This window comes from Poromitra crassiceps (assembly GCF_964638095.1).
Source record: "Poromitra crassiceps genome assembly, chromosome: 27".
Taxonomy (NCBI): Eukaryota; Metazoa; Chordata; class Actinopteri; order Beryciformes; family Melamphaidae; genus Poromitra; species Poromitra crassiceps.
Genome location: NC_139650.1, coordinates 18,877,096 through 18,902,592, shown reverse-complemented (window position 1 = coordinate 18,902,592; position 25,497 = coordinate 18,877,096). Strand labels below are relative to the sequence as shown.

Sequence of the window (25,497 nt, the reverse complement as noted above, 5' to 3'; positions counted from 1 at the left end):
CCAAAAAAGGTCAAAAAAATTTCCGGAGCTGAACACAGTTTAACCTTCTGGACTCAATGAGGAGCCTGTTTTCTTTAGCCCCGACCTTCCTGGGTCTTGAGACTATCCACCTTATTTCTAGCTGCCATGATGCCTTATGTGAAATATGGGTGCTTCTTCTGGTGTAACCCAACCAGCCACCCCCCTCCCGTTACGTTGCTAACACAGACACAACATAGCCCCTCTGTAAATGACAGCTGCAGGAGCAAATCACAAATGTCACCATTAAATATCCCGAGTTGTTCAAAGAGCAACAGAAATAGCGGATGTGATAGATACAATTATTACATTCCCTCAAAAAAGTCGTCAAACGAGAGATATTTATTGTGTCAAGCAACTTTTCTTTTTTCCAGCGTCAAAGTTTTAATGAGGATATGCGCAAGCTGCAAGAATCAGTTGCTCCAGACTGGACATTGCACCCACAATTATTTGACAAAAATAAGATGGATAGACAACATTGTATTTATTTCTATTCTACAGTAGGGCTGTACTCAATCATAGGCCCATTGTTTGCTATTCTTTTTCCATTTGATCAATTTTACCATTATCATTACTAATTGCTTGTTCTCCTGTGGGACAATTTATATGTAAACTCAATTCCAGATCCTTAACATGTTATAGACTGATCTTTTTTTCCTGGGAGTATTATGTACAATATGTATGTGGACCTGGTGATAGACTTTGCTTATTGTCAATTGGAGCTTCTTCTTCCCTCCTTTTAACCTGATAGGTGGAAACTCTGCCTGCTCACACCGAGGTCCCTCCCACACCACCCTCTTCTTCCTTCTAATGATTAATTTGATAAGGTGAATTTAGGGGATCCTAAACTTATATATGCCTGTGTAATGAAATATCATATTTAATAGCAATATGGAATTATGAATCATACAGAGATGAAAATTATGATTTATAATCATGCTTTTACCATTGAAATAATGGTTTTCCTTCAGGAACCTGATAGGTGGAAACTCTGCCTGCTCACACCTAGGTCCCTCCCACACCACCCTCTCCTTCCTTCTAATGATTCATTTGATAAGGTGAATTTAGGGGATCCTAAACTTATATATGCCTGTAATTACTGTAATTATAAATCATGCATTTTTACAAGCTTGATTTTGCATTAATGATTTTTTGTATAATTTTGTTGTTGTAATTTCTTGTAAACATGTATTCCTCTCTGCAATGATACATAATCATGTCGATCATGTCCATTTGTCACCTCCTCCCTCTTCTTCCAGCCTGGGCTGGATCAGCTTTAATTGTGGGGAGGTTATTTAACAGACAAAATGTCATTGCTTTGTATGACTCTGATGAAGACACACTGTCAAAACGTTAGTCAATAATAAAGGAACCTGTATACACTTGATCCATGTGCTCCAGTCTCCTTGTGGATGTTCATCTGAAGCCTCAGTCTCTAAGATTGCCCTCTGAGAGCACCGGACCAGCCTGCTGGGCTGCCTGGGTAGAAGCGCGCCTAACCTCATCCTGCAAACACTTTCTGCTATGGTTGACAGATATTGATGAACGTTGATCTATCTGAACAGCTGACACCACTAGTTAAGCTTATTCCACTGTGCACTCAGTGTAAATTGTTGTAGCTTAAAGTGTAATGATGACACAATACCTGACAGACACAGAAGGAAGAGAAGAAATCCACCCTCTGCTGCTGTGACACTCATAGTTGGTCCTCTCCTCTCTGTCCAGTCTGCAGATGTTCCAATACATCAGCAGGCAAGATCATGAACATAACATGAGAAGTCTATCAGTTCATCACATCAAAAACAAACCTCTAATATTTAGCTGATAATGTTCTGCCATTCTACTGCTTTTATAATCATTCATTACCAAGTCATTGAACAAAACTTAACCCAATAACACGGTCTGCAAAATAATATTACATTCAGTTAAATGTAACCTTTCAAATGTTTGTTAAATCTCTAAACTAAGATATAAAAGATAAAGAGTCTCACAGAAGAGGACGTCGTCGTGAAGCGGAGAACTTGTTGAGTGGCACGTCTGTGTTCAACAAACAGACACTAACTGATCACAATGGCCAGGTTTCCTTCCTCTTTACATCGTTAAGATGAATTATGCAAAGCATGCTGGGAAATATCACCCAGTTTAAGGACGTTTTCACACCTGCCTTGTTTGGTTCGATTTGAAGCAAAGAGACAGAAGGGAAGGACGTCATCTGTGTCGTCTTCTGTGGTCGACAAACAGAGACACTAACTGATCATAATACAACTCAGTGAAGTAGGAAGTACACACACACACACACACACACGCACACACACACACACACACACACACACACACACACACACACACACAGACACACACACACACACACACACACACACACACACACACACACACACACACACACACACACACACACACACCCTGTGTTCAGAGCCAGATTAACACCCCCAGGGGCCCCGGGGCACTGAAGCTCCCAGGGGCCCCCCTACTCATCGTCCGGATGTTTGGATGTTTTTTCGCCATATTTAGAGGAATATCTCATTTTAAATTAACATTAGTATTATACTGTTATGTTATTATTCCGTTTCTGAGATTCAGTTTCTCACTCACTCATAGGCGATTCTAGGCTTTGCAAAGAGGTAGCACCAGCAGGATAAAGATATTAGTCTGACTGGGGGGTTTGTAGGGGGGGCTGTGGACAAAGAAATTTTGTACATTTTAAAGTAAAATGCATGAATCTGATGCACTCTGAGAGCAAAAGGAAGAGGCTAATCTTCACATTAATATCCTCTTCACTGTGCTGTGGCTTTACAATGATGAAAAAATAATTGACATTACATTTCCAATACAAAACAGCAGAGGGTGCCGCAGCACCACAAGCACCCCCACTTCCCGCGCCCCTGGTCACCACTTGCCCACAGGCATCCAATGAGACTAAATCATCAGACGTAATCTTCTTGGAAACCCATTTTATTTTGTCCTGATTGGTCTTAGATTTGTGTCATAGTTCTGTGGAGCCCAACATGAGCCCGACCAAAAAAAAAAAAAAAATTTTTTTTTTTTTTTTTGGAGGGCCCCTTCACCCCGAGGGCCCCGGGGCACCTGCCCCGGTTGCCCTATGGTTAATCCGGCCTTGCCTGTGTTATTTATTGACTCATACATACTGATACCACAGAGAGGAATAGGCTAGACGAGGAAGAAAGATGAGAAGTAAAAAGAAGACATGTTGTAGATGAAGAACAGAGGAATATCAGCAGAGCTTCCTGAGTGGTCGTGAGTGAAGAGCCAGTGCATGCTGGCTGCAGAGATTCCAGCATTAAAAAAACAAATGGACTAGGATGATGCAACAGCCTCTGAATGACAGGGGCTCAAAACTATGGTATAGGTATAACAACTTTTTTTTCATCGGTCATTGTCCCTGCCTAGTGCCTATTATACATTAGTGGACTTTCCCCCAAAATAGTGATGGTTCAGAGTGAGATAGTGGCAGAAAGAGTGATTGAATTACGCCGTGGGTGCACTGCCGGGGCCGGTGCACTGAATAAGGCCTGGTTTTGAAGAGTGCTAACCGCAAATTGAATGCCAGTTGGGAAGATAGCTTAGGCTGGTGGTATTTAAGGCCGAAACGCCCATTCTGGCCTATTCTGGCACTGCGCCACGCCTCTTCAGCGTAAAGTGCATTTCGAGGTGTAAAAACATGACGCTATCTTCCCGAGTCACAGGTAGGCAGGCGCAAAGTGTGTTTTTTTGTGTTTAACGCCAGTTTATCGCCTAAGGCCACGGGGGAAGATAGAGCCCATAGCATTAAGATAGGGGCCATAGCGTTCGAGTGTCATGTGACCGTTGAACGAGGCAAACGTTCACTGAAGTATAAATGCAACACCATGAGCGACACGTTCTTTTTTGTCTGCGACCATGAGCTGAGCGACACTTTCTAATAAGTATAAATTAAGCTTAAAGCAGCTACGAGCAACTTTTTCGATTGTTATTAAACAGTATAAATTTAATATCAATGCATCACATCTTACCTCTAATAGTCGACGAGACCATGCCGTGTGTATCTGAGATTGCTCCCTTAGGTGATTATTAAGTCTATAGTCTGTCTAAACTCGCGCCAACAGGGGGCTCTCTAGAGCGACCGGACCGGGTAACCCGGAAGTGAAACGCGGAAGTGAAACCAGGAAGTGAAACGCAGCTGCCTTTTTACGCCTTTTGCCCTGCCTAGCAACATAACATAAACAATGTGAACGCCACGCATACTCGCGGGAACATCTCTCGTTATATTCTAACAGGTTTTTTGGAAGTTATTTTGTGGTTATGGCCGAAGTGGCTGCTGCAAACCGTTTCATTTCAATTCCTGATCTGCCCTGGCTACAGACACACTAACACTGGCCTATTCACTCGGGGTTCAAGCGAGACTACTCTGCGTTGGTATCGTCGACTATTAGAGGTAAGATGTGATGCATTGATATTAAATTTATACTGTTTAATAACAATCGAAAAAGTTGCTCGTAGCTGCTTTAAACCACTGTAAAACTCCTACTATCAGAGCTCATTTTCACCAGTTCACACTCCTAACATTATGAAATAATATATAGGCCTAAGTATTTAATGGGAACATTAACATATTTATATTCATCTAATATTGACCTAAAATATGAATTAAATTATAGGATAGCAGAAATTATGTTATCATGCTGCAATGCTAGCATTACTTATGTCAGCAGTACTTATGCCTCCAGTCTACCCACAAGGCTTGGTCAGTGTCAAAAGTGGGGTTTTTAGGTGTCAAAATGGCGTACATGCAGTAACACCATTTAGACAGCAAACAAGCCCTACTTTTGCTGTCTTTACAGTGAGCTATACAATGATTTGTACATAATACAATTATTTATTTATCTTACTCCTGCTTATAGCGGACATTCTATATAACACTTATTGTATATAATGTAAATAGCAGTTAACTTGCTTTATATACCTTTGCCAATGAACAGCCAGGAAGCGGTCTTGCGCTACTTTTGAATGCTAAAATAAAGCTGATAATGTACAATTTGATTAAAAAAAACATTCAAAGTACAACACAAACTGTACATTTTGCTGCATCTCGACAGTGCTGCTTAATCCAGGACCTTACTTCCTGGAACTCTTGAGAGTAAAAAACTGGTCCATTGCAGTGAATGGAGAAGTCACAACTCTTCTATATGGCTCTGGTGTGGCCCATCCACTTTGATTCAGGCCCACCTGTAATTTCATTTCTGGCCTACGCCCCTGGGGCGGAGATAATGGGGGGGATTCTTGTCCACTTTGACAAGAATCACAGGTATCTCTTTGCTAAAGCTGTGACAGGGGGGCCTCTGACAGGGCCTTGCTGCAGCCGCCCCCTCCCTCTGGAATGCCCTCCCCAGTCACATCTGACAGGCCAAAACTCATTGTCTTTCATACTCATTATGTCATCTTTCCAAAAAAGCCTTCAAAACCCACCTTTTCACTGTTGCTTTTGACCTATACTCTTTCTCTCTCTCTCTCTCTCTCTCTCTCTCTCTCTCTCTCTCTCTCTCTCTCTCTCTCTCTCTCTCTCTCTCATCTATTTTAATATTTTCTCTCTTCATTAAAGTTGTCCGTTTTACATTTCAAATGTAAAACGGACACATTTTTTCCGTTTGACTCCTGCAGAAGTGGCCCCGCCCCCCAAAGCTAAAAGTCAAACTCCACCTATGACAACAGGAACATTAGTAATATCAGGATCCTAATCATGACAAGTGCCCAACAAACAAAAAGGAACTAGCTAACTTTGTGAAACATGATTGAAGGTTAATTGTTGTTGATTATGAACAGTCCAACCTGTCCACCATCTGATGATGCTCTGGCTTCATGGAGGGCAGAGTGTTGTCATGACAACTCCAATGCCAGCATGGGATCATAAACGACACACAGACCATTTAGGAGGTGATATAAAAATGACAGTGGTGTTCCTGTCCTCCAGTCTTCCAGGTGAAGGTGCTGAATGTCACCCAGAGTTACTATGACCAGTATGAGATGGAGATCACACAGGTTCTCAAGCTGTATGAGATGGAGATCACACAGGTTCTCAAGCTGTATGAGATGGAGATCACACAGGTTCTCAAGCTGTATGAGATGGAGATCACACAGGTTCTCAAGCTGTATGAGATGGAGATCACACAGGTTCTCAAGCTGTATGAGATGGAGATCACACAGGTTCTCAAGCTGGGTGAGTTACTGGACTTGGTCTCTTATCGTGCATTCCTTTATAACTGGGAACTGGTAATCTTACCGGTTCAAAGTTCATGAGCTGGGACGTGACGTCACTAGAGCTGGTATTTCCCATTCCAAACTCGTAGGAGTCTCAGCAGCCCCGACCTAAAAAAATCCAAGATGGCTGCTCCACGCAACAACAGTAGTTATATAATCGTATAAATGCTATTTAGCACTTCTGTCTTGTTTGTGTCTCGTTAAATCAGCTGTACACACAGCACGACCTACTTCTATCTGTGTGGACATGAGGCTGCAGTGTTTGTATGCGCAAAATGCCACGAAATGCCTTGTTATCAACTGTTATTGCTAACAATGGCTAGCCTGGCTAGCGAGTGGATCTGACCAGTGAACAGTGAACTTCCCAGCTCAACTTTTCTGCAAATGGAATGCTAACACAACGGATGTGACGTCATTTAGCCTCCACGTCCCAGTTCTTTTGCGATAAAGGAACGCACTATTATACACGCTCGACTACAGTGCTGCTGCTCTGTGCATCTCCACATGACATGAGGAGCACATCAGAGATCCATTTAGACAAATCTCTATACACTGACCAACTTAATATTCACATACATTCACTTTTATTGCCACAGTAGGTCATCAGAATACATACGATGAATTTGACTTAGGTTAATGTCAGTGGGCCTGTTGTTGAGCCGGTGGGGGGCTTTCCAGCCTTGTTGATGAGGCTGATGATGGCAGTTGGGAAGAAGCCTCTGTATGGGAAACACTGTATCTCACAGTCAAAGATGGCATCTGATGAAGCATCTCACTAAGCGTCCCAGACTGACTGTCTGACCTGAATTAACCTTGGGATGCTCTCGGCTGAGCTGTGGAAAAAACAAACACTGACCAATTAATTTAATAAAGAAAAGAAAGAACAAAGAAAAACAGATTTCACTGCACATTTTCCAGATTGAAAAATGACACCTCCATTTTATCAGCAGTGGACAACATGGCTGTAAATATCTGAGCTCATAAGGGCAATATGAGCCAAATACACTGTCCTCAAAATGATCAGCCTGCATCCTAATTCACACCTTTTGCGGTTCCCAACCTTAGGGTCACGACCCTAAGTGGGGTCACCTGAAATTCAAATAGTTGCCTGATTTTCTTTTATATTTTACACCAGACACAATTTAAAAGTAGAGAAGATGATTAGGGTCACTTGCGATTTTTTCCCTTTTTCTCCTGAGTTTAAAGTGGACGTGATAATCTCTAAGATTTCAGTTTTGTTCTCTTGAGTGACACCTATGGCGATGAGTGGTAATTGCAGGTGAGATCTAAACAGTGTCAATGGGCTCACTATCAGATATTACTTTTTGTTATGAAAATGTTTGAGATTATAACTTTAAATCAGGATTCTGAGAATAAAGGCGAAATTCTCAAAATAAAGTCAGAAATTTGAGATGAAAGTCAGAATTCTCAGATTAAAGTCAGAATCTTGAGGGGAAAAAGAAGCATACATGTGACATCACTGACGGTGTCACTGATGATATTATCAACGGTGTACCAGAATTTGAATGTCTAGGGTCCCTAGATTTCTGTGACATCAAAATCGGGTCACGAGCAAAAAAAGGTTGGGAACCCCTGCCCTTCAATTGATTTGAGTGTTGATTTAGTTATACAGAGTTATGTTGTAAATAATTCCAACTCTCTCCTTCCCTCCACCCAGGCATGGAGGCTGGGGTGGAGTCGGGTCAGAAGAGGCTCTTTATGTCTCATGGAGGCTGCAGAGATGGCCTCAACCTGCAGCATGGCTCCCAGTACCTCGTCATCGCCCCCAAAGAGGACCAGTGGACCATAGACAGCGACACCAACAGGTAAGGAGGAGAAGTGACATGGATCATCACTGGCCTATGGAAGCTATCTCTCTCTCCATCCTGTCTGCCACCATGGACAGCAGCAGATAAAGTGTTTCTGGGCAAGTGCTGCTGCTGTCTAAGTCACAAATCTCATACAAAGCTGGTTGAAAATAGTCAGTGTTCCTTTAAGCAAGCAGCATTCTACCATAAAGTGACTAGACTCAGCCCTCAGTCTTAATCCGTTTCACTCCTGTAAGACTGAGAATATTACTATTTAAATCTTTGCATAACGTTAGGTGGCGCTGTTGGAAGCCTTGCATCGGAGAACCAATCATGAGTGTTGTGGGCGGGCCTGCTTTCTGGGGGCAGTTCTCATGCAGAACCGGTGTCTCGCAAAACATTGTCGCATTTGCGGAGAAACATATTAATCACTCAGAAACAAACATAACCTGTTAATAGGACATGTTTCATCCGGCCCCGGCGGCTAGAGGTCTTTCCCCCAGCGATAAGCCAGACTCCCGAGGCTAACGTTACAGAGCCTGCTGATGACTCACAGTAGCAAGCGGACCACTTCCGGGTAGGAAACATTATTGTAAAATAAACAACAGGTATAAACTCTCTTTGCAGCACATCAGTGTCTTGCTCTATATTGGAACTATGAAACATTGCATTGCCACTACCAAATAAAATTCTAATAATAAATGTAGGCGTGTCTGCTGCCGGCCGTTCTCGCCGGGCTCGGACAGACAGTTTCTGACAGTGAAATTCCCAGACGTTTGGTGGCGCAGCTCACCAAACGTCTGGGAGCCGAGACTATAAAGTGACATGTATGAAGAATATATAGGGAGACAATTGTTTTTCATCATTGTACAGCCACAGCTCATACGAGGATATTAATGTGGTGGGTGTAGTTTTTCATAGAGCTGGCCTGTTAATTTTGCTCTCAAATGTACCAAAATGATGCATTTTACTTTAAAATGTAGACAATTTATTATATATATATATCTTTATTTTTGTGTCACTCCTCAACAAACAAGTATGGTATAATAAAACAGCAAAAAGTGCATTAAAAAGTTGAGGACCACTCACATGGAGTTGTGAGACACAATACAATTCAAAACAATAAAAGATAAAAACATAAATACAAGTACTATTACACAGAAAATACAGTTGGCAATACAATATGTAACAATATGTTCATGAGAAATGCTCCTGTACACTCATAGGCGGATTATGACATGATGGGCCCCTGGGCCTGGATACATAAAGGCCCCCCTCACAGCGCACATGCGCACAATTAAGGCCAGAATAATAACTAAGACTCTGGACCAAGTGTATCCATATATTGCATCGGGCGAGTGCCCGGGGGCACCAGCCAATTTGCCTTTTTTTTGGGGCACCACACATTCAAATTAAATTCTTTATAATCTTCGTCATATGTTCTTCATATTTTAGGCCTACTCCACGGCCGAAATTAATCTTCAATACTAAAAGAATATACCGTATGCATAATGAAAAAGAATCATCACATTTGAATGTATCCAGTTCAAGCATTTTGTGTGATGAGAGAAAACATGTTCATTAGAGGAACTGAGAAAAGGTAGGCTGAAAACTACTTCCCCAAGTGTGCTCACCACAGTCAGGCTTTTCTTAACCCTGCCTGTTCACTGTGGGTGAGAGATCTCTCACCCTGTCACTAACTGTAGACTAAGGGTGAGAGATTGTTTTCACAACTTAAAAGAGTGAAGAACGAACTGGTCGATGGTTGATGCTTCTTGAAGGGTTTTCTCTTTGAACTGGACGTGCGGTTTGTGATGCTTATAACAACCATAATAACGGATAGCCTATCTATGCATTGCAATATATTCAGTTGGCCACGCTATCTGATGAATCTGATCTGATGAAGAATAAATTACAGAGCAATAAGAATTTGGTGGACTAAACTACTGCGTTGGTTAGTTTTTACACCAACTTTGCCGGCTAGCGGTGTTCGGACCTTCGAGCCAATCACAGTGCTTAAAAAAGCGAGGCCCACCCAACCACCCAATGGGCAAGCCGGGCACAGTTTAGTCTGAGCCATGGAGCTGACCGATTGTGGTGTGAAATAATTAACAAGGATGCTTGGTGTCTGGCTGATTGTGGTGGGCTGGTCTGGATTAAAGTCCAGGTTCAGCCCATTGTCTCAATGTGCTGCTGCTTTCACCTTCTGCAGGTCCCACAGTCACATCATCTCACCTGAAGTGACTGCTTGCTACAGTTTTTGAGCTTTGTCTTTGGTGGTATGTGGAGCTTTCCTTCTCTGTGGTGCTGAAGTTGCATTAGATCTCTGTGTAATGTTTGTTTGTTTTAAGTCATGCTCTGTAATGTTTCTTTGTTCTTTGTTGCATTTCCCAACAAAGAAGCTTCTTAAGGAGTTAAGAAGGAGTTAAGAAGGCTCCAAAGAAGTGTTTCCCAAACGCCTTCTTAACACGTTCACTGCCGTCGACGAGTCAACTCGTCAAAAAAAGTCCAACGGTTGACTGCCGTGGACGAGTTATCTCGTCAAAAAAAAAAAAAAACAATTGACGGTGGGACGTGGATCAAACCCTTTTACATCTCCTATAAATATATGGGAGCTATTGAATGTGTATAACCTATTTTACCGACCCACTAAGTGGCGACAGTGCTCTCCAGACTAGAGGAAGCCGAGCAAAAACACCAGGAAAAAGCGTGAGGAAGCCATTCTCATGAAAATGGTTTGGCGAAAACGCTTTCGCACTGGCGCACAACGGTGGGGGATTCCAAAAATAGACTCTGGGTGCAACACACTTTGAAACACCAGCAGAAAGCCCAGAATCACACGCAGCTTCATCCTAGCTCACAACCGAAAACCCAGAAACGAACGAGCCCCATCCAGACTCGCCCGACGAGTGGCCGCCAGCAGCCAGGCAGCACAGACAGGCAGCAGAGACTCGCCTGTGACAAATGCTGCAAAGCCACCAGAGACACACCCACGGAGGGAGGAGTTTGAAGGAGAGGGGGGTGGGGGTGCTGTTATGGAGGAAATTACTGTTCAGAACTATATTGTTTAGATGTCTGATGTCTCACTGATGCCAAAAATAAATGGTTAAAGTGACTGTTCTGCCTGTTCTATCGAATCACGCACGCACGCACGCACGCACGCACGCACACGCACACACACACACACACACACACACACACACACACACACACACACAAACACAATACAGTATACACACTTGCCCAAGGGCACCCATAATCACAGGCACGTGAGGTGGTTCTAAAAATCCATTTATCTCAAAACTCTCTGAAAATCTAACTCTTTTAGACAGAGAAAGCACACATTCTATTAGTTCTTTTGAGATATTTTGTGTTCACAAAGTCCTAGCAGAAAATAATCCTCGGCTCTTGAAAGATGAGCCAGAATCCTCAAAAAACCCTTGGCAGAAGCTACCTACTGATTGGAAAAAACTGTTGGCAGTGAATGTGTTAACAGCCTTCTTAACACCGCTAAAGAAGGCTCTTAAGAAGTGTTCTGTGAAAGGTGCTATATAGTCCGGGAGCCAAAGGCTGTTTTTTTGATGAACCTTGTTTCGTCTGATAAAGTTTTTTTCTCTGCTGATTCTTGTACCTTGGGGGTACCTATTCAAAATACAGGAGGGTGCCCGGTGAGCACCCTTGAGCATTTTTAGATATTAACCCCTTAAGTGCCAAAATCCCATAAAAATCGGGATTTATGAGATTTCATGCAAAATCAAATGCATCAAATTTGCTTTCTCCAATGTTTATTCATAAAGGAGCAAGGATGTCATGTATAATGTAGCCTATTTGATTCCCGCGCCATGTGCCCCCCCCACCCCCAATAAAAACATGAAATAGGCAGAGGACTTTTAGTCTGATAAATCACTCCCAGGTGTTGAAGCGGTCCATGTTTGCGCAAGTCAGACCCTTCTCCCCCACTCCCCTCTCTCTGGCACTGTGTGTGTGTGTGTGTGTGTGTGTGTGTGTGTGTGTGTGTGTGTGTGTGTGTGTGTGTGTGTGTGTGTGTGTGTGTGTGTGTGTGTGTGTGTGTGTGCGTGTGCGTGCATGTGCGCGACTGCGCGCGTGTGTGCATGTTTCACTGGCTTTGAGCTGCGACACTTTCTGTCTCCACTCTCAATTCCTTGTACAGCCGGGGGGAGGGGTCTAGGTGCACTGCTCAAATCCTGTGTGCACATCTCGGCAGGGGAGTTTCTAGGGAGTGGCCAGGGGTGGCACTGGCCACCCCTGAAATCTAATTGGCCACCCCAAAATCCTGAGGATGCAGGCATCTGTGGCCAACAATACTGTCTTTCAGAGGCTATAGCAGGCTTATTTTTAAGCTAGAGTGAAGTTAGGCTAAATTTTGGTGAGGGAAAACTTTCTACATCCTTCCTAAATGCCACAATCAGTGCCACCCTTGCTTGAGTCTGTGCCCCACTTGGGCCACCCCAGTCAAAATGGTTGGGACACTGCATCTCGCCTCACACACATCTCGCCTCAAACAGACACATGTCACTTATAGATGCGGCTGTGCTGCTTAAAACGTCTTGGGGTTAGAGATGTAACGGTATGAAAATTTCACATCATGATTATCGTGACTAAAATTATCACGATTATTGTATTATCACTGTATTCATAAAGGAAAATGCTGAAAATGTTCAAAAAGTACTGAGAGACTCACTGAAATCATTTTATAACATTTTATATTGAAAACTCAGATCCAAAAAGGATTGATACACTCACTGAAATAATTTCTCAAAGGCTGCACATTTGCATCTGGGAGACTGTTGCCAACTTTGGTTGATGATGGACAGTATTTACCATGTTTTTGAAAGCACTGTAATCACGGTACCACGGTAATCACGGTACCACGGTTTTTAATGATAATGAAAATTTGAAACGGTACGGTTATTGTAAGGAATTTTATCATGGTTATCATTAAACCGGTTATCGTTGAATCCCTACTTGGGAGTATGCACACATTGATGAGTTTTGTTGGGGCTATATGTTCACTGATGGCTGATAGTGGGGTCTCTGGAGTTCCGATAAGAAATTTCCAGAAAGCAGATGACCTGATGAGAGCCTTGGATCAGATTACGAGTCAGACCAGAACAGCCAGACTTTGGGTTTAGGTCTTGGTGAAACCAATGATGCTGATGATGTCATACATCTGGGCTGAACGTGAGGGTGACTGGCTTCTCCATCATTCCAGAAGATGCTTACCTACTACTTTGCAGCTGGCCATGTCAGGTATGGCCTCTACTATCTTCATTCCATGGAGAAGCTTCCTCCACAAAGCAATTTTCTCCAGGAGCAGCATGTGATGCGACACATTAGTGGAATATGGAATGGCCTGTGGAGCAACCAGTTCATAGAGTCCACTTTCATGAGGTACGGCCACAGTGATGGAGGGATCATTGGATTACCGTGAAGCCATAGGCACTGAAGATCTGGGCCCTGAGCCACCACATATGCTGCAAGATTGTGTCAGACATGAAGGAGATAGAAGAGGATAAGACAGATAGGTTCATCTCTATCACAAGGTGGAGGCTAAAGCAATGGGTTAAGCACATGCCAAAGTCAAGGACTTTGTCAGACACTGGAAACCTGCCTCCATCCATTGGATCCCAAGGAACATCCAGGGGAAAGCATCATGAACATCAAGATCACCCTACCAACTGTCTATTGTAGACAGTGCCATAAAGATTGAGGAGGCAATGTTAGAAGATGTCGAGAAGACCTGGCCAGAGGGATCTTACAACACCATCTCAAACATTCTCACCATCTCAAACAAAGTGAAGACAATGACAACAACCAAATCAATCCAAGTTGGCATCTCCACAATTTATGACCTAAATGCCATCGATTCAAGGGTAATCACACTGTTGTCTAGTGACCATGAAGTTGACATGAAGGATGTCCTCGCCTATGAGCTGGCACCAGTCCCAACTGCAATGTTTACCGAGGACGGAATGTGAATTTGTAAATCCAAGTCTACACTGAAGAAGTCACTCCAAGTCAAGATCTCCAGGAGGAATGCCAGTGTTGCAGATGTCACTGTCATTGATGGATCAGCCCTTCTTTGGACCATCCACTGGCCAGCTGATGGCACCATAGCTGATTTAATCAAAAATGTTATGACACGGCTGACTTTATATCTATCAGACAGTGACGTCTACCTCATCTTATACAGGTGCTATGATTACAGTATCAAGTCCATCACCTGAGATGTCACAGAGACAGGGCTCAGCTAGAAACACCATCTCTTAGCTCTTATGTGAGGAACTGACCCAAGATCGGCTTTTCCATCTACAAGTTGGTGGTGACAGGGGAGGAGCCATGTGACAGGGGAGGAGCCATGCTCCATTGAGATTGGGTTGGAAGAAAGAAGGAGCCGATATGATCTACAAAATCAGCAGGAAGAAGCTGACACCATCATTGTCCAAATGGTCCGGTGTGCTGGAGAAGCACATCAAATCTAGTGGTTTCTGATGACACAGATGTGTTCATCCTACTCCTTCACCATTACCATCAGGAAGGACTGGATGTCCCACACATCATGGAATCGCCCCACAAGGAAAGGGCAATAGTGGACATCAAGTCAACACTGGCCAAGCATTCACAAGTTGTGAAGAACCTTTTACCAGCCCATGCCATATTGGACTGTAGCGTCTTACTATGGAAAAGGCTCTGTCATCAAATTCCTCAAAACTGTACAAACTATCGGCCATTGACAATGTGGTTGCACTGTTCCAGCAGGTCCTCGACCAAGTCACTGCCTTCATCTCAGCCTGTTCCAAACTTAGCTGCTCTACCGCCATCGAATGAAGCATTCATTGAGAATGTTAAGAAGGGCCCACTTTCATGCAATCTTGTGGTGAAATCTCAATGTAAATCTGCCACTAGCATTGAATACTGAGGAGTTTGCATGCAAAAAAAGACACATGCAACAGGTCACTGAGCCCAACCACTCTACCGGAAGATTGCAAACTTGTCCCAGACACATTTTGGAGATGAAAACCCTTCTAACTCCAATAAGTGCAACTGTGTGAAGTGCATGGTTTGCCATGCACAATGTTCTGTGCATGTTTCAGAGTAGGATGCTCAAGATCCAAATAGGCTTAACTACCGTGAAGACCATCAGCAAAATGTGCCCTTCACTTCACACGTCCCAATGTGTATCATCTACTCTGCATCTCTACTTGAGATGAGCAAAGGCTCAATGGATGTTCTCATCCAGCACGACCCATATTGTCATGAAGTTTGTTTTGCTGGCACGGCCTAAAAGGGTTAATATTATGTAATTTGGAATGAAATACATTGTACATGACCTCCTTTATGAATAGACATTGGAGAAAACAAATGTGATGCATTTGATTTGAGTATTTTGCGTGAAATCTCATAAATCCTTATTTTTCTGCGATTTTGGCACTTAAGGGGTTAATATCTGAAAATGCTCAAGGGTACTCACCGGGCACCCTCCTGTATTTTGAATAGGTACCCCCAAACTACAAGAATCAGCAGAGAAAAAAACTTTATCCGACGAAGTGAGGTTCAACCCCATGGCTCCCGGACTAATATAAATCCACAACATTCTTATTATAAAAGGAATCCATTCTGATTAGAGGAATATAGCCTACGGTAAAACATTTAAAACACAAGTAACCATATTACATAGAGGAGAGATTTTCAAGTGTTCCCCACTGAGGTCTTTCCCCCAGCGATAAGCCCGTCTCCCGAGGTTAACGTTACAGAGCCTGCTGATGACTTCACAGGTTAACGTTACAGAGCCTGCTGATGACTTCACAGAGGCTAACGTTACAGAGCCTGCTGATGACTTCACAGTAGCAAGCGGACCACTTCCGGGTAGGAAGAATTATTGTAAAATAAACAACAGGTATAAACTCTCTTTGCAGCACATCAGTTGTCTTGCTCTATATTGGAACTATGAAACATTGCATTGCCGCTACCAAATAAAATTCTAATAATAAATGTAGGCGTGTCTGCTGCCGGCCGTTCTCGCCGGGCTGGAAGAGACAGATTTTGAAAATGATATTTCCAGTCTGGAAACCGAGACTAGCGCAATTAAAGCTCGTTCGTGTTCATTTAACTTCTTTTCTGTCAAATGTTTGTTTCTGGTTTGTTTGACACACACACACACACACACACACACACACACACACACAAACACACACACACACACACACAACCTAGGCTAGCCTCTATTGGCCTAGATCAGAATGCCTGCACTGTGGTTTAAAAGCTATCGCACAAATCGTCGCTGTCCGATGAAAACGGATCTCCAAAACTATTTGGTGATGTAGTTCAGCCACCTGGTATTTCCCTCTCCAAATATGATGACCATCAGAGTGAGCATTCTTAACTTATAGGCTATTATGCCACTTATCTCCCATTCGGAATTACCTAATTTGACTGTTTCAGAGAAGAGGTAGTAGGCCTATGCCTAAATAAATCTCATTTACAATAGAACTGTACCAGATATCTCCATACAACTACTGGTCAGTTTTCAATAGCACCCTAGACAACTCAGTAATGGTATATTTTTGAGGGATTTCTGTTTTTCTGATAAATGAGAGAAAAGTGGTGGAGTCCTATGTTCCTATCACCACAAAGTGCAATTTCTGCTTAAACTAAAGCTATGTTTACAGGACTATAATTCACTATTTTTTTGTAGGTAAATAATTGTCTGACTATTTGGTGATGTAGCCACCTGGTGCATACCTCAGCAAATCTGATGAAAAGAGTGAGCATTCTCAAGTTATGGGCTTTTTTGTCACCTTTCCCCTATTCGGACTGGCCTAATTTGGCTCTTTTTCAGGGATTGGGGTAGTTCTACAGCCAAAACAATTTTTTCCCCCCAAAATAAAATTTGACAACAATCAATTTCATTAATGGGAGACCCTAAAGATAAGAAAAATCATTGTGTTTTGTTCGATGTCGGGTAGGCATAGCTCAAAAACTAAAGCCTTTTTTGAGGACTTGCTGCTAGACTACTTATTATTATAAGTGTTATCAGTTATTTTTATCCCGGACATTGATGATGGCATAGACATTGTGACATCATCAGTGATGTCATAAATCTTCCCGGTAAGAAAACACCAATCTGCAGGAGGGGACCCAATTGTGCTGTCCTTGACGTGGCTCTCACCAAACATGGCTTCTCTTGACAGGGTCAAGGTGTTAGTTTTGGGAGATTCAGGTGTAGGGAAGTCTTCCCTCGTCCATCTGTTATGTCACAACCAGGTTTTAGGAAATCAGCCATGTACTGTTGGCTGCACTGTGGAGGTACTGGTTCATGACTATAAGGAGGGAACCCCAGAGGAGAAGACCTACTACATTGAACTCTGGGATGTGGGAGGAGGAGGAGGCTATGTTGACAGCAACAGCAGTTTTAAAAGCACTCGGGCTGTCTTCTATAATTCAGTTAACGGCATTATATTGGTACAGGATTTGACGAACAAGAAATCGTCTCAAAATCTCTGCCGCTGGTCATTAGAGGTTCTGAACAAAGACTCCCCTCCAACGGGAGTTATCGTCTCAAATGGTGAAGACTACGACAGAGAGCAGTTGACTGAGAACCCCATGCCTTTGCTGCTGATTGGCACCAAGTTTGACCAGATCCCCGAGAACAAACGCACCCACGTCCTCACGCGGACCCGCTCCCTGTCTGAGGACTTCAATGCGGAGGAGATCAACCTGGACTGCACGAACCCTAGATACCTCGCTGCAGGCACGTCCAACGCAGTGAAGCTGAGCAGGTTCTTTGACAAGGTCGTAGAGAAGAGATACTTCACAAGAGATCCAAGTCAGATGACGGGTTTCACAGACAGGAAACGGTTCAACTTCAAAAGTTTGCATTACGACTGACAAGCCATCGGCAGACTCTGGATTATTGTCATTAGATTAGTGTCATCAAAACGGCTGTCAAAATCATTGGTTCTTTGCTCCCGGACATCCACTCCCTCTACTCCTCCCGATGCCCACAGCATCATCAAGGACTCATCTCACCCGGCTCATCATCTGTTCGTCCTCCTGCCCTCAGGTAGGAGATACAGGTCCATCTGCTCAAAAAACCTAACAGCCTTTTCCCACAAGCTGTCAGTCAGCCTGCTGAACACTAACCCTCAAAACACAACACAACCGAACAATGAACTCTGACCAACTCTGACTGTCACACACCTATCATGCTCACGAACTCTGAACAATATTCTGGACTCACTGTTTACATCACAAAAGAAAAGAAAAAGAAAACATCCACCCATGGGGGGCAGGCACTACAGCGATATTTTGCATTTTTAGGCCTTCACAGGCCATTTTAGGCCATTGTGACAGCATCACCATCTCTTCCCTGTTTCCCACTAACATGTGACATGACATAAATTAGAGGGGTTCAGGAGGAGGGACAGAATGTAGGGAAACAGTGGATGGATAAATCCAGAAGGAGGCGGTAATGCAAGATAAAGGATGCCAACTGCCATAAAACACCACAGAAGAAGGGGGACTGCACCTAGTCCGACACCTCACGAGTCTGAAAATGATGCATTGGACGGACATCTCATTGAAAATCGTACTAATCCGACAGCTCGTTAGTCCGAAAAATAATGTGCTCTGACAGCAGCGCAAACAGCAAATTTCTCTGTTGGTTTTCTCTCTCACCCCCTCTCTCTCATGAGCATAATGTAGTAAACCTGCTGTGGGAGGAGACGTTTGGGGGGGAGGCGTTGCAGACAGGGCCCAGGACTTACACCGCTCTCCAGCCTTGTGTCCAGCGTCCAGCCCGCCGCTGTGCGCTATCAGCTCCACCGACCAAAAGCCATTATTTACCCGGGGAGTGACGGTGCCATAACCCCCCCGGGCCGGGGAGGGGAGGTGTCTCGCCAGCTGGGCGAGTTAAGTTTTAACCCTTATTTCATTCAGGTTAAATGTTGCCTGCGTCATTCATTCTCTCCCTGCCCCTGTATGTCGTGCATAAAAGGAGAGGAAGAAGAGTCGGAGGTTTTACTGACAGGCCCAGCCATAGTAAATTTTGACCTAGTCTTGTTTACAAATACATATCCAAAAATTAAGAATCAGGGCTGAACTTCGGAACATACTGTATGCAATATAATAGGTGCATATATAATAAGTGAAAAACATATAGACCCAGAATGAACAGCTCTGCATGTTTCAGGCATGTGCTTTTGTTGTCCTTTGCTGTCAAACAAATGTTGGAATAGTGACTTACTGGGTCAATATCTGTTGATGTATTTATTGGCAGTAAAGAGACAAGCAAACTCAGCATTTTCTGTGATTGTTTTATTTCGCATCCACTTGGCTTGAAGAGATACATTCATCAGAGACATTTTCCAAACAATAACAGCCCCTTCATTGAAGGCAAGAGTGGTGTCACTCACAGAGCAACAAAGCAGCACGTTTGTATTGATACAATTTCTCTCAACAGAGAGTAGGTATGCTAAAACTCTTCTGCTAAAAATGCAGATAATTTGTTACAACTTTTACAACTGTTACAATTTGTTTAACATCAGAAGGAGCATGTTTCATCAATAGCATATTTGAATGTCAACATAAAATATTCTGAATATTACCCCCTGAAAGGAGAAAAGTATAGTACTGACATTGTCAGTGTTATTGTCATTGAAAATATTCCCTTGGGGAACAAGAATGTTTTACAAGATTTTTTTCTGCAAATATTACAGTAAGAAGAAACTAAACCGGCCTTTTCAAAAGGCAAAGAATCGAATACAATTATGAAAATGTTTCATTTTCAGAGCAAAATAAGAGGACAAGGTGGAAAGCCTTTTCTAAAAAAGAAAGAAAAGAAAAATAGTCCGGTTCTCTTTAACGCAAGGATAAAAAAGAAATGTTGATCTTACAAGAGAAGAGATCAGTTTGAATAGAGATTAAAAGTATGAGGTCAAGCCATTGTGGCAAAATGTCCATACAATGGACACTGAAAACTTGATATGAAATTGATCACCTATAATCAAGCTGTAAAACATGTCATGATAATGAATTACTCCACCATATAACACATAATATTACAAAAAGTTGTAACTGCTGATTCTTCTTGAGGAAGACTTAATGCATGCAACATGCATGACAAGATGCTGTCTTTCTTAACATGAAAGATATTGCTGTTAATTTTCATAATTTCCTTGGGAAATGAGAAAGATTGAAGATCAAACAAAAGTAATCAAAATGCCTTCTGATCATACAGAAGATCAAGTCTTTAAATGTTCAACTCCGTTCTTGTAATCTTTGACCAATATGGTCATTTCAGTTTGCTTGGTGTGAGTTCCAGTCTGCAGGTTTCTACCATGGCCTCCAGGGGGCGCCATGGACTGGACTCTTCTCTTTGCTGATGCTGGTCTGGATCATTGGCCTGGACTGGACTTCTCTCTTGAAAGGCCTTGTTGCATTTGTGCTGGATTGGCCTAAAATCACAATCTCTAATTTCCGTCTTTTCACCTCCTCCTTGGACAGGAAGTGCTCCACCTGTTGGACACACCTGGAGTAGCCCTGATTGACAGCTGCTGAGTCCACAGGTTGCAGCTGTTGCAGTCGTGTCAGGAAGCAAACAGTCATCTCCAGGATGTCTGCCTTCTCCAGCTTGGAGTCAGGCTGCTGTTTGAGGAACTCTGGACCCAGGAGAGACTTGAGCTGCTCAAGGCTGTGGTTGATTCGCTCTCTGCGTAACCTCTCCACCGCTGGCTTTCTGCGCTGCAGAGAGAAGAAGAAAGTCATTAAGAAACATATTCTGGAGAATAACATGAAGATGGATCAGTAGGAACATGGATGATGTTGAAGTGTCCATGATCTTGAGCCTTCATTTTACCTTGTGAGTCAGCTGCTCCTGAGAATTGGTCATTGCTGAAGTGATTGTAGGAGCCATGGCTGCCTGGATCTCTGCTGTAGAGGTTTCTGTAGAGAGACTCTGATCTCTGCTGGCTTCACCCCTCCTATTTATAGTCCCAAATCTCCATATGAATGTGTGGGTCTGGGTCTGGTTGGACTTTCTCACAGTCTGTAGCCAATCAGAGAGCTCGGTAAGACAATAAGGGACGCAACACGCTGAATGCTCTGAGGGACAATGGTTAGGTCTCAGGGGAACAGGTGGAGGACGAGGGGGTGATGGAGAGAGGCTCCCAGAGCTCTGTGTGAAGCTGGGAAAGTGGTGACCCTGGAAGGAGATCAGATCTGCCCCCTGATGTTGGGATCAATGACTTTGACTGAGCACACGCTCATCGGCACATCGCACACGTGGGACACTGACAGAAATAACAATGTAATATTGTTCATGTTAAATTTGATCATGAACAAGAGACGTGTTTTTTATTTGGTCATTCTTATGTAACTCTTACTGAATATCTCTCAGTGCTCAGTTTTCTCAAAGTTGATATAAAGTTGATATCATTACTGTTTGTGAATACTGTAAGTATAACAATAAGTTCAATCCAACTTATCCAAGCGAATCAAATTTGGAAGCATAACACTACACGATCCAATATCTATATACGTATAAATAACTAAAAAGTGCCAGTACTTGACTTGTTTCTCCTGTGAATGCTGGATCAGTAGTGTAACCATAATATTAACCAAAAACTAGAAAGTGCTAGTCCAACCCCGCATAGTCTTGATGCAGAATCTTGTTTATAAGTTCAACTCTTCATCATTCTAATCCATATATCAACACCCAGATCAAAATATTTTTCATTATGTGTTAAATGAAGTTTTGATCAACACTATATAAGTGTGCTTCAATTTACTACGAGTGTCCTTCAAGTTATGGTTTTCCTGCAGCGTCACCAGCATCTGACCAATTAAGGAATCGGCTCTCTTTCATCCTCCCAGACGGAATAAACAGCCTGGAATGTCGAGGGACAAAAAAAAAGGGCTTTTGAATTGTCATTAATCCTGAGCATGTCTGCATTCCTCACAGCAGCCTCTCATACGCCAGCCCACAAAAGCCTGGTAATGACGAGCCTTGATGTTTGGAATTTTGATTCACAGACACAGACAGTGGGACACAACTCGTAAACGGACTCCATAGTTAATGTGATGTGCAACCAGACACACTTGTTTTGTTCTTTAGTGAAAGCAGTGAATGGACAGAGTGTGGGAAAGCAGGGAGGACTCACTCACAGAGCCCCTGTGGGACAATACAGCCAGACCTCTACAGACAGAAAGGTCAGCGATGGCGAGAGGAATTCTTTACTTGATTGTATTTAAATGTTTACGTTATTGCCAAATTAAAACAGATATCTTCTCTCATATATATTTAAATATAATGTTTCAAACATAGAAACTGATATTAATAGATAGATATATTTCAACCAATTTGCAAAAGACAAAATGTTTTACTTAAAATAGGCAAGAGAGAATCCTCCCCCAATATGGTTTTATATAAGCTGCTGAAGTACTAGTATCCTCATATTTATATCATGAATTGTTAATGTAGCCCCCCCAACTTACATTTTAGACTAGATTCTTTTAATTAAAGAAAATGTATTGTTAGACGCTATATGAATTAAATAATGAATGAATGAATGAATGAGTGCATGTAATTATGAAATCTGTGCACAAATACATTGGATGCTTTCGTAGGTTACATACTAAGGCACAATATTTGTGTTTCATCTTATTGCACTCCCCTAAGTGAGGAGTGTCTAATCTAAACAGCAGCGTCAGAGAAAGGTTGGGAGCTGCTTGTGTGGGGACACATTAGCATTTAACAAGGCACACGCCTATTGTTGAGTGGAAGCTGGGTCAATGGACAGAGTGTGGGAACGCTCTGGAGAGCAGAGTCTCAGATTAACATCCTCACCCCCACCAGCACCTGACTACTCTCCAAGGGGAGCTGGCACACTTAGCTAGCACACTATAGCACACGTAGGAGGAGGAATGTCTCCTACGTCTCTTTCTGGAGGAAGAATGTCTCCTCCGTCTCTTTCTGGAGGAAGAATGTCTCCTCCGTCTCTTTCTGGTGCCAATTCCCCAACGTGTGCCAACTTCATTTCCACCTACTGTTTAATGGGACATCGCTTCAAGCCACGTCTTTCTTTGTATGTCCAAGCTGCCATGGCAGTGCCACCCTTACAACAGGGACCACCCTTACAACAGGGACCACCCTTACAACAGGGACCATAATGGAAACAAGCTGCCAAGGCAGTGCCACCCTTACAACAGGGACCACCCTTACAACAGGGACCATAATGGAAACAAGCTGCCATGGCAGTGCCACCCTTACAACAGGGACCACCCTTACAACAGGGACCATAATGGAAACAAGCTGCCATGGCAGTGCCACCCTTACAACAGGGACCACCCTTACAACAGGGACCATAATGGAAACAAGCTGCCAAGGCAGTGCCACCCTTACAACAGGGACCACCCTTACAACAGGGACCATAATGGAAACAAGCGAGGGACTTGTTGATCTTTTCACATGCATGCACCTTTGTGTCAGTGGCATCATGGGCTCTAAGAATCTTTGAAATAAATAAACTAACCCAAGCCACGAGAGCACATTGTGGGAAAAGTGGGTCCAGGATTGAGTGATGGAACATGGAATGCAACACAAGATGGTAAATCTCTCTCTTTAAGGGGGTTGATTTTTTACAGAAAGAGAAAGAAGGATCTTTTCTTTTTACCAGTTACCAAATGCCCTTCATTGTTGTACTATAATATAATGCAAATGTGTAGTTGGCGGGAGGATGCATGCCTCTTCTTTCACCTAACCACATAGTCCTCAATCTAAATCCTATAATTCAATCATCTTTTTAGGTTGAGTGATTGATTGCATTTATTTGACAAATTAAAAAATGCAATACACCAACAAGCATACAGCATAAATAATTCATCAGGATATCACAATAAAGTCATTAAACTTATTTCCATTGTGGTCCTGAGGTCTCGGCTGAGAGGCAAACAGAAAAGGGAATGATGCTACAATACACAATAATACAATACAATACAATACTACACTATACTATGAGAAAACACTAGTATAGAATAATCAAGAATAAAAAAGAGACACAAACCAACACAAGTTCAAAAACCAGTCAAAGAAAGGTTGTGCACTATATTACTGTAGCTTACGCAGCATGCATTTTTTACAATGTTTTTTAAAACTATTCAGAGCATTAGCAGATTTAATTTAATTAGGGATTGTGTTCCACTCCTCCCTCCCCCGTGTAGAGAGGAATGTACTTCTCCCAACTTTGCATTTTAGGTTTGGTTGTTTCAGGTTCACTACACTAGCCCTCGTGTTCAGGCCATGAGTGTCCCGAACAAACTGAAAATACTTAATAAAATAATTTGGACAATGTAAAATCTTATCGCTAGACCATGATAAGTTTTAACTTTTGAACCTTCAACAGGGAGCCAATTCAACTCTTTAAAATGGTTTATTGGGCTAATGTGCGTTCTTGGACTGAGGTTAATGGATGACCCTCACTAGTTTGTTCTGAGCTTTTTGAAGCCTGTCTTTTGATCTTTAAGTTATACCTCTGTACCAGGATATACAGGTGTAGTCATATAGTGACATTGAATTAAAGATGTAGCTAATGTCCTCATGGTCTCTTTTTTATCTCGGAACTTGGATATTCTTGCCAAATACTTTGTTCTTGAGTGAATCTTCCCAATGACAGAGAGGGTCATAGTTTCACTGGTCATACACTGATCCAATTGACTTCCCAGATACGTTACACAACACTTTTCCTATAAATTAATACCATTCATTACATTCAACAGAAAACTGGGTTGCTCCCTTAACTTATGCTTTGTACAAAAGACAATACATTCAGATTTTCCTAACTGCAAGGATAACTAATTGTTGCATAACCATGTGCTTACATTCTGAAGTTCTTTATTAAGTGATGTTCTAACTGTTTCTATGCACTCTCCGGTTACCAACCAGGTGGAATCATCTGCATACAGAAATAAAGGACATGAGCAGGCTGATTCCATGTCATTAATATACAACAAAAATAATAAAGGACCAATAATGCGACCCCAATTGGGGGACCCCACAAGTAAGGTTTTTGGGCTCAGAGAGTACACCTCCTACTTCTACCATTTGCACTCTGTCAGAGAGGTATGACTGTATCCAATTCAAGGCCTTCCCCTTCAAACCCATTGCCTTCAATTTACACAGTAAAATGTGCTGGTTGACAGTGTAGTTTACACAGTGTAGTTTACACTATAGTTTACACAGTAAAATGTGCTGGTTCACAGTGTCAAATGCTTTTGGTAGTAGGTCAAGCATTGCCATTCCACAATACTTGCCACTGTCAATTTGCTTTTTAATGAAGTCAGTTAAAAAGGTCAAACAAAAAACAAACAAAAAAGGTCAAAC

The 25,497-nt window shown here is 42.6% G+C and overlaps 1 protein-coding gene and 1 pseudogene across 2 annotated transcripts; one reads left to right on the top strand and one right to left on the bottom strand.

Annotated features, from left to right (window-relative positions):
• The first annotated feature begins 17,294 nt into the window (after window positions 1–17,294).
• Window positions 17,295–18,008, top strand: LOC310799025 (rab-like protein 3 pseudogene; annotated as a pseudogene). The gene has a single exon. The product of its transcript is annotated as a rab-like protein 3 pseudogene (transcript).
• Window positions 18,009–20,453: 2,445 nt separating this feature from the next.
• Window positions 20,454–21,086, bottom strand: LOC310799079 (transcription factor HES-5-like; the record flags this gene model as incomplete). The annotated part of the gene is made up of 2 exons (XM_083661641.1): window positions 20,977–21,086; window positions 20,454–20,861 (listed from the first exon to the last, which is right to left on the bottom strand). The coding sequence occupies exons 1-2, from the start codon at window positions 21,031–21,033 to the stop codon at window positions 20,454–20,456; spliced, it is 465 nt and encodes a 154-aa protein (XP_083517767.1). The 5' UTR covers window positions 21,034–21,086.
• Between the last annotated feature and the right edge of the window lie 4,411 nt (window positions 21,087–25,497).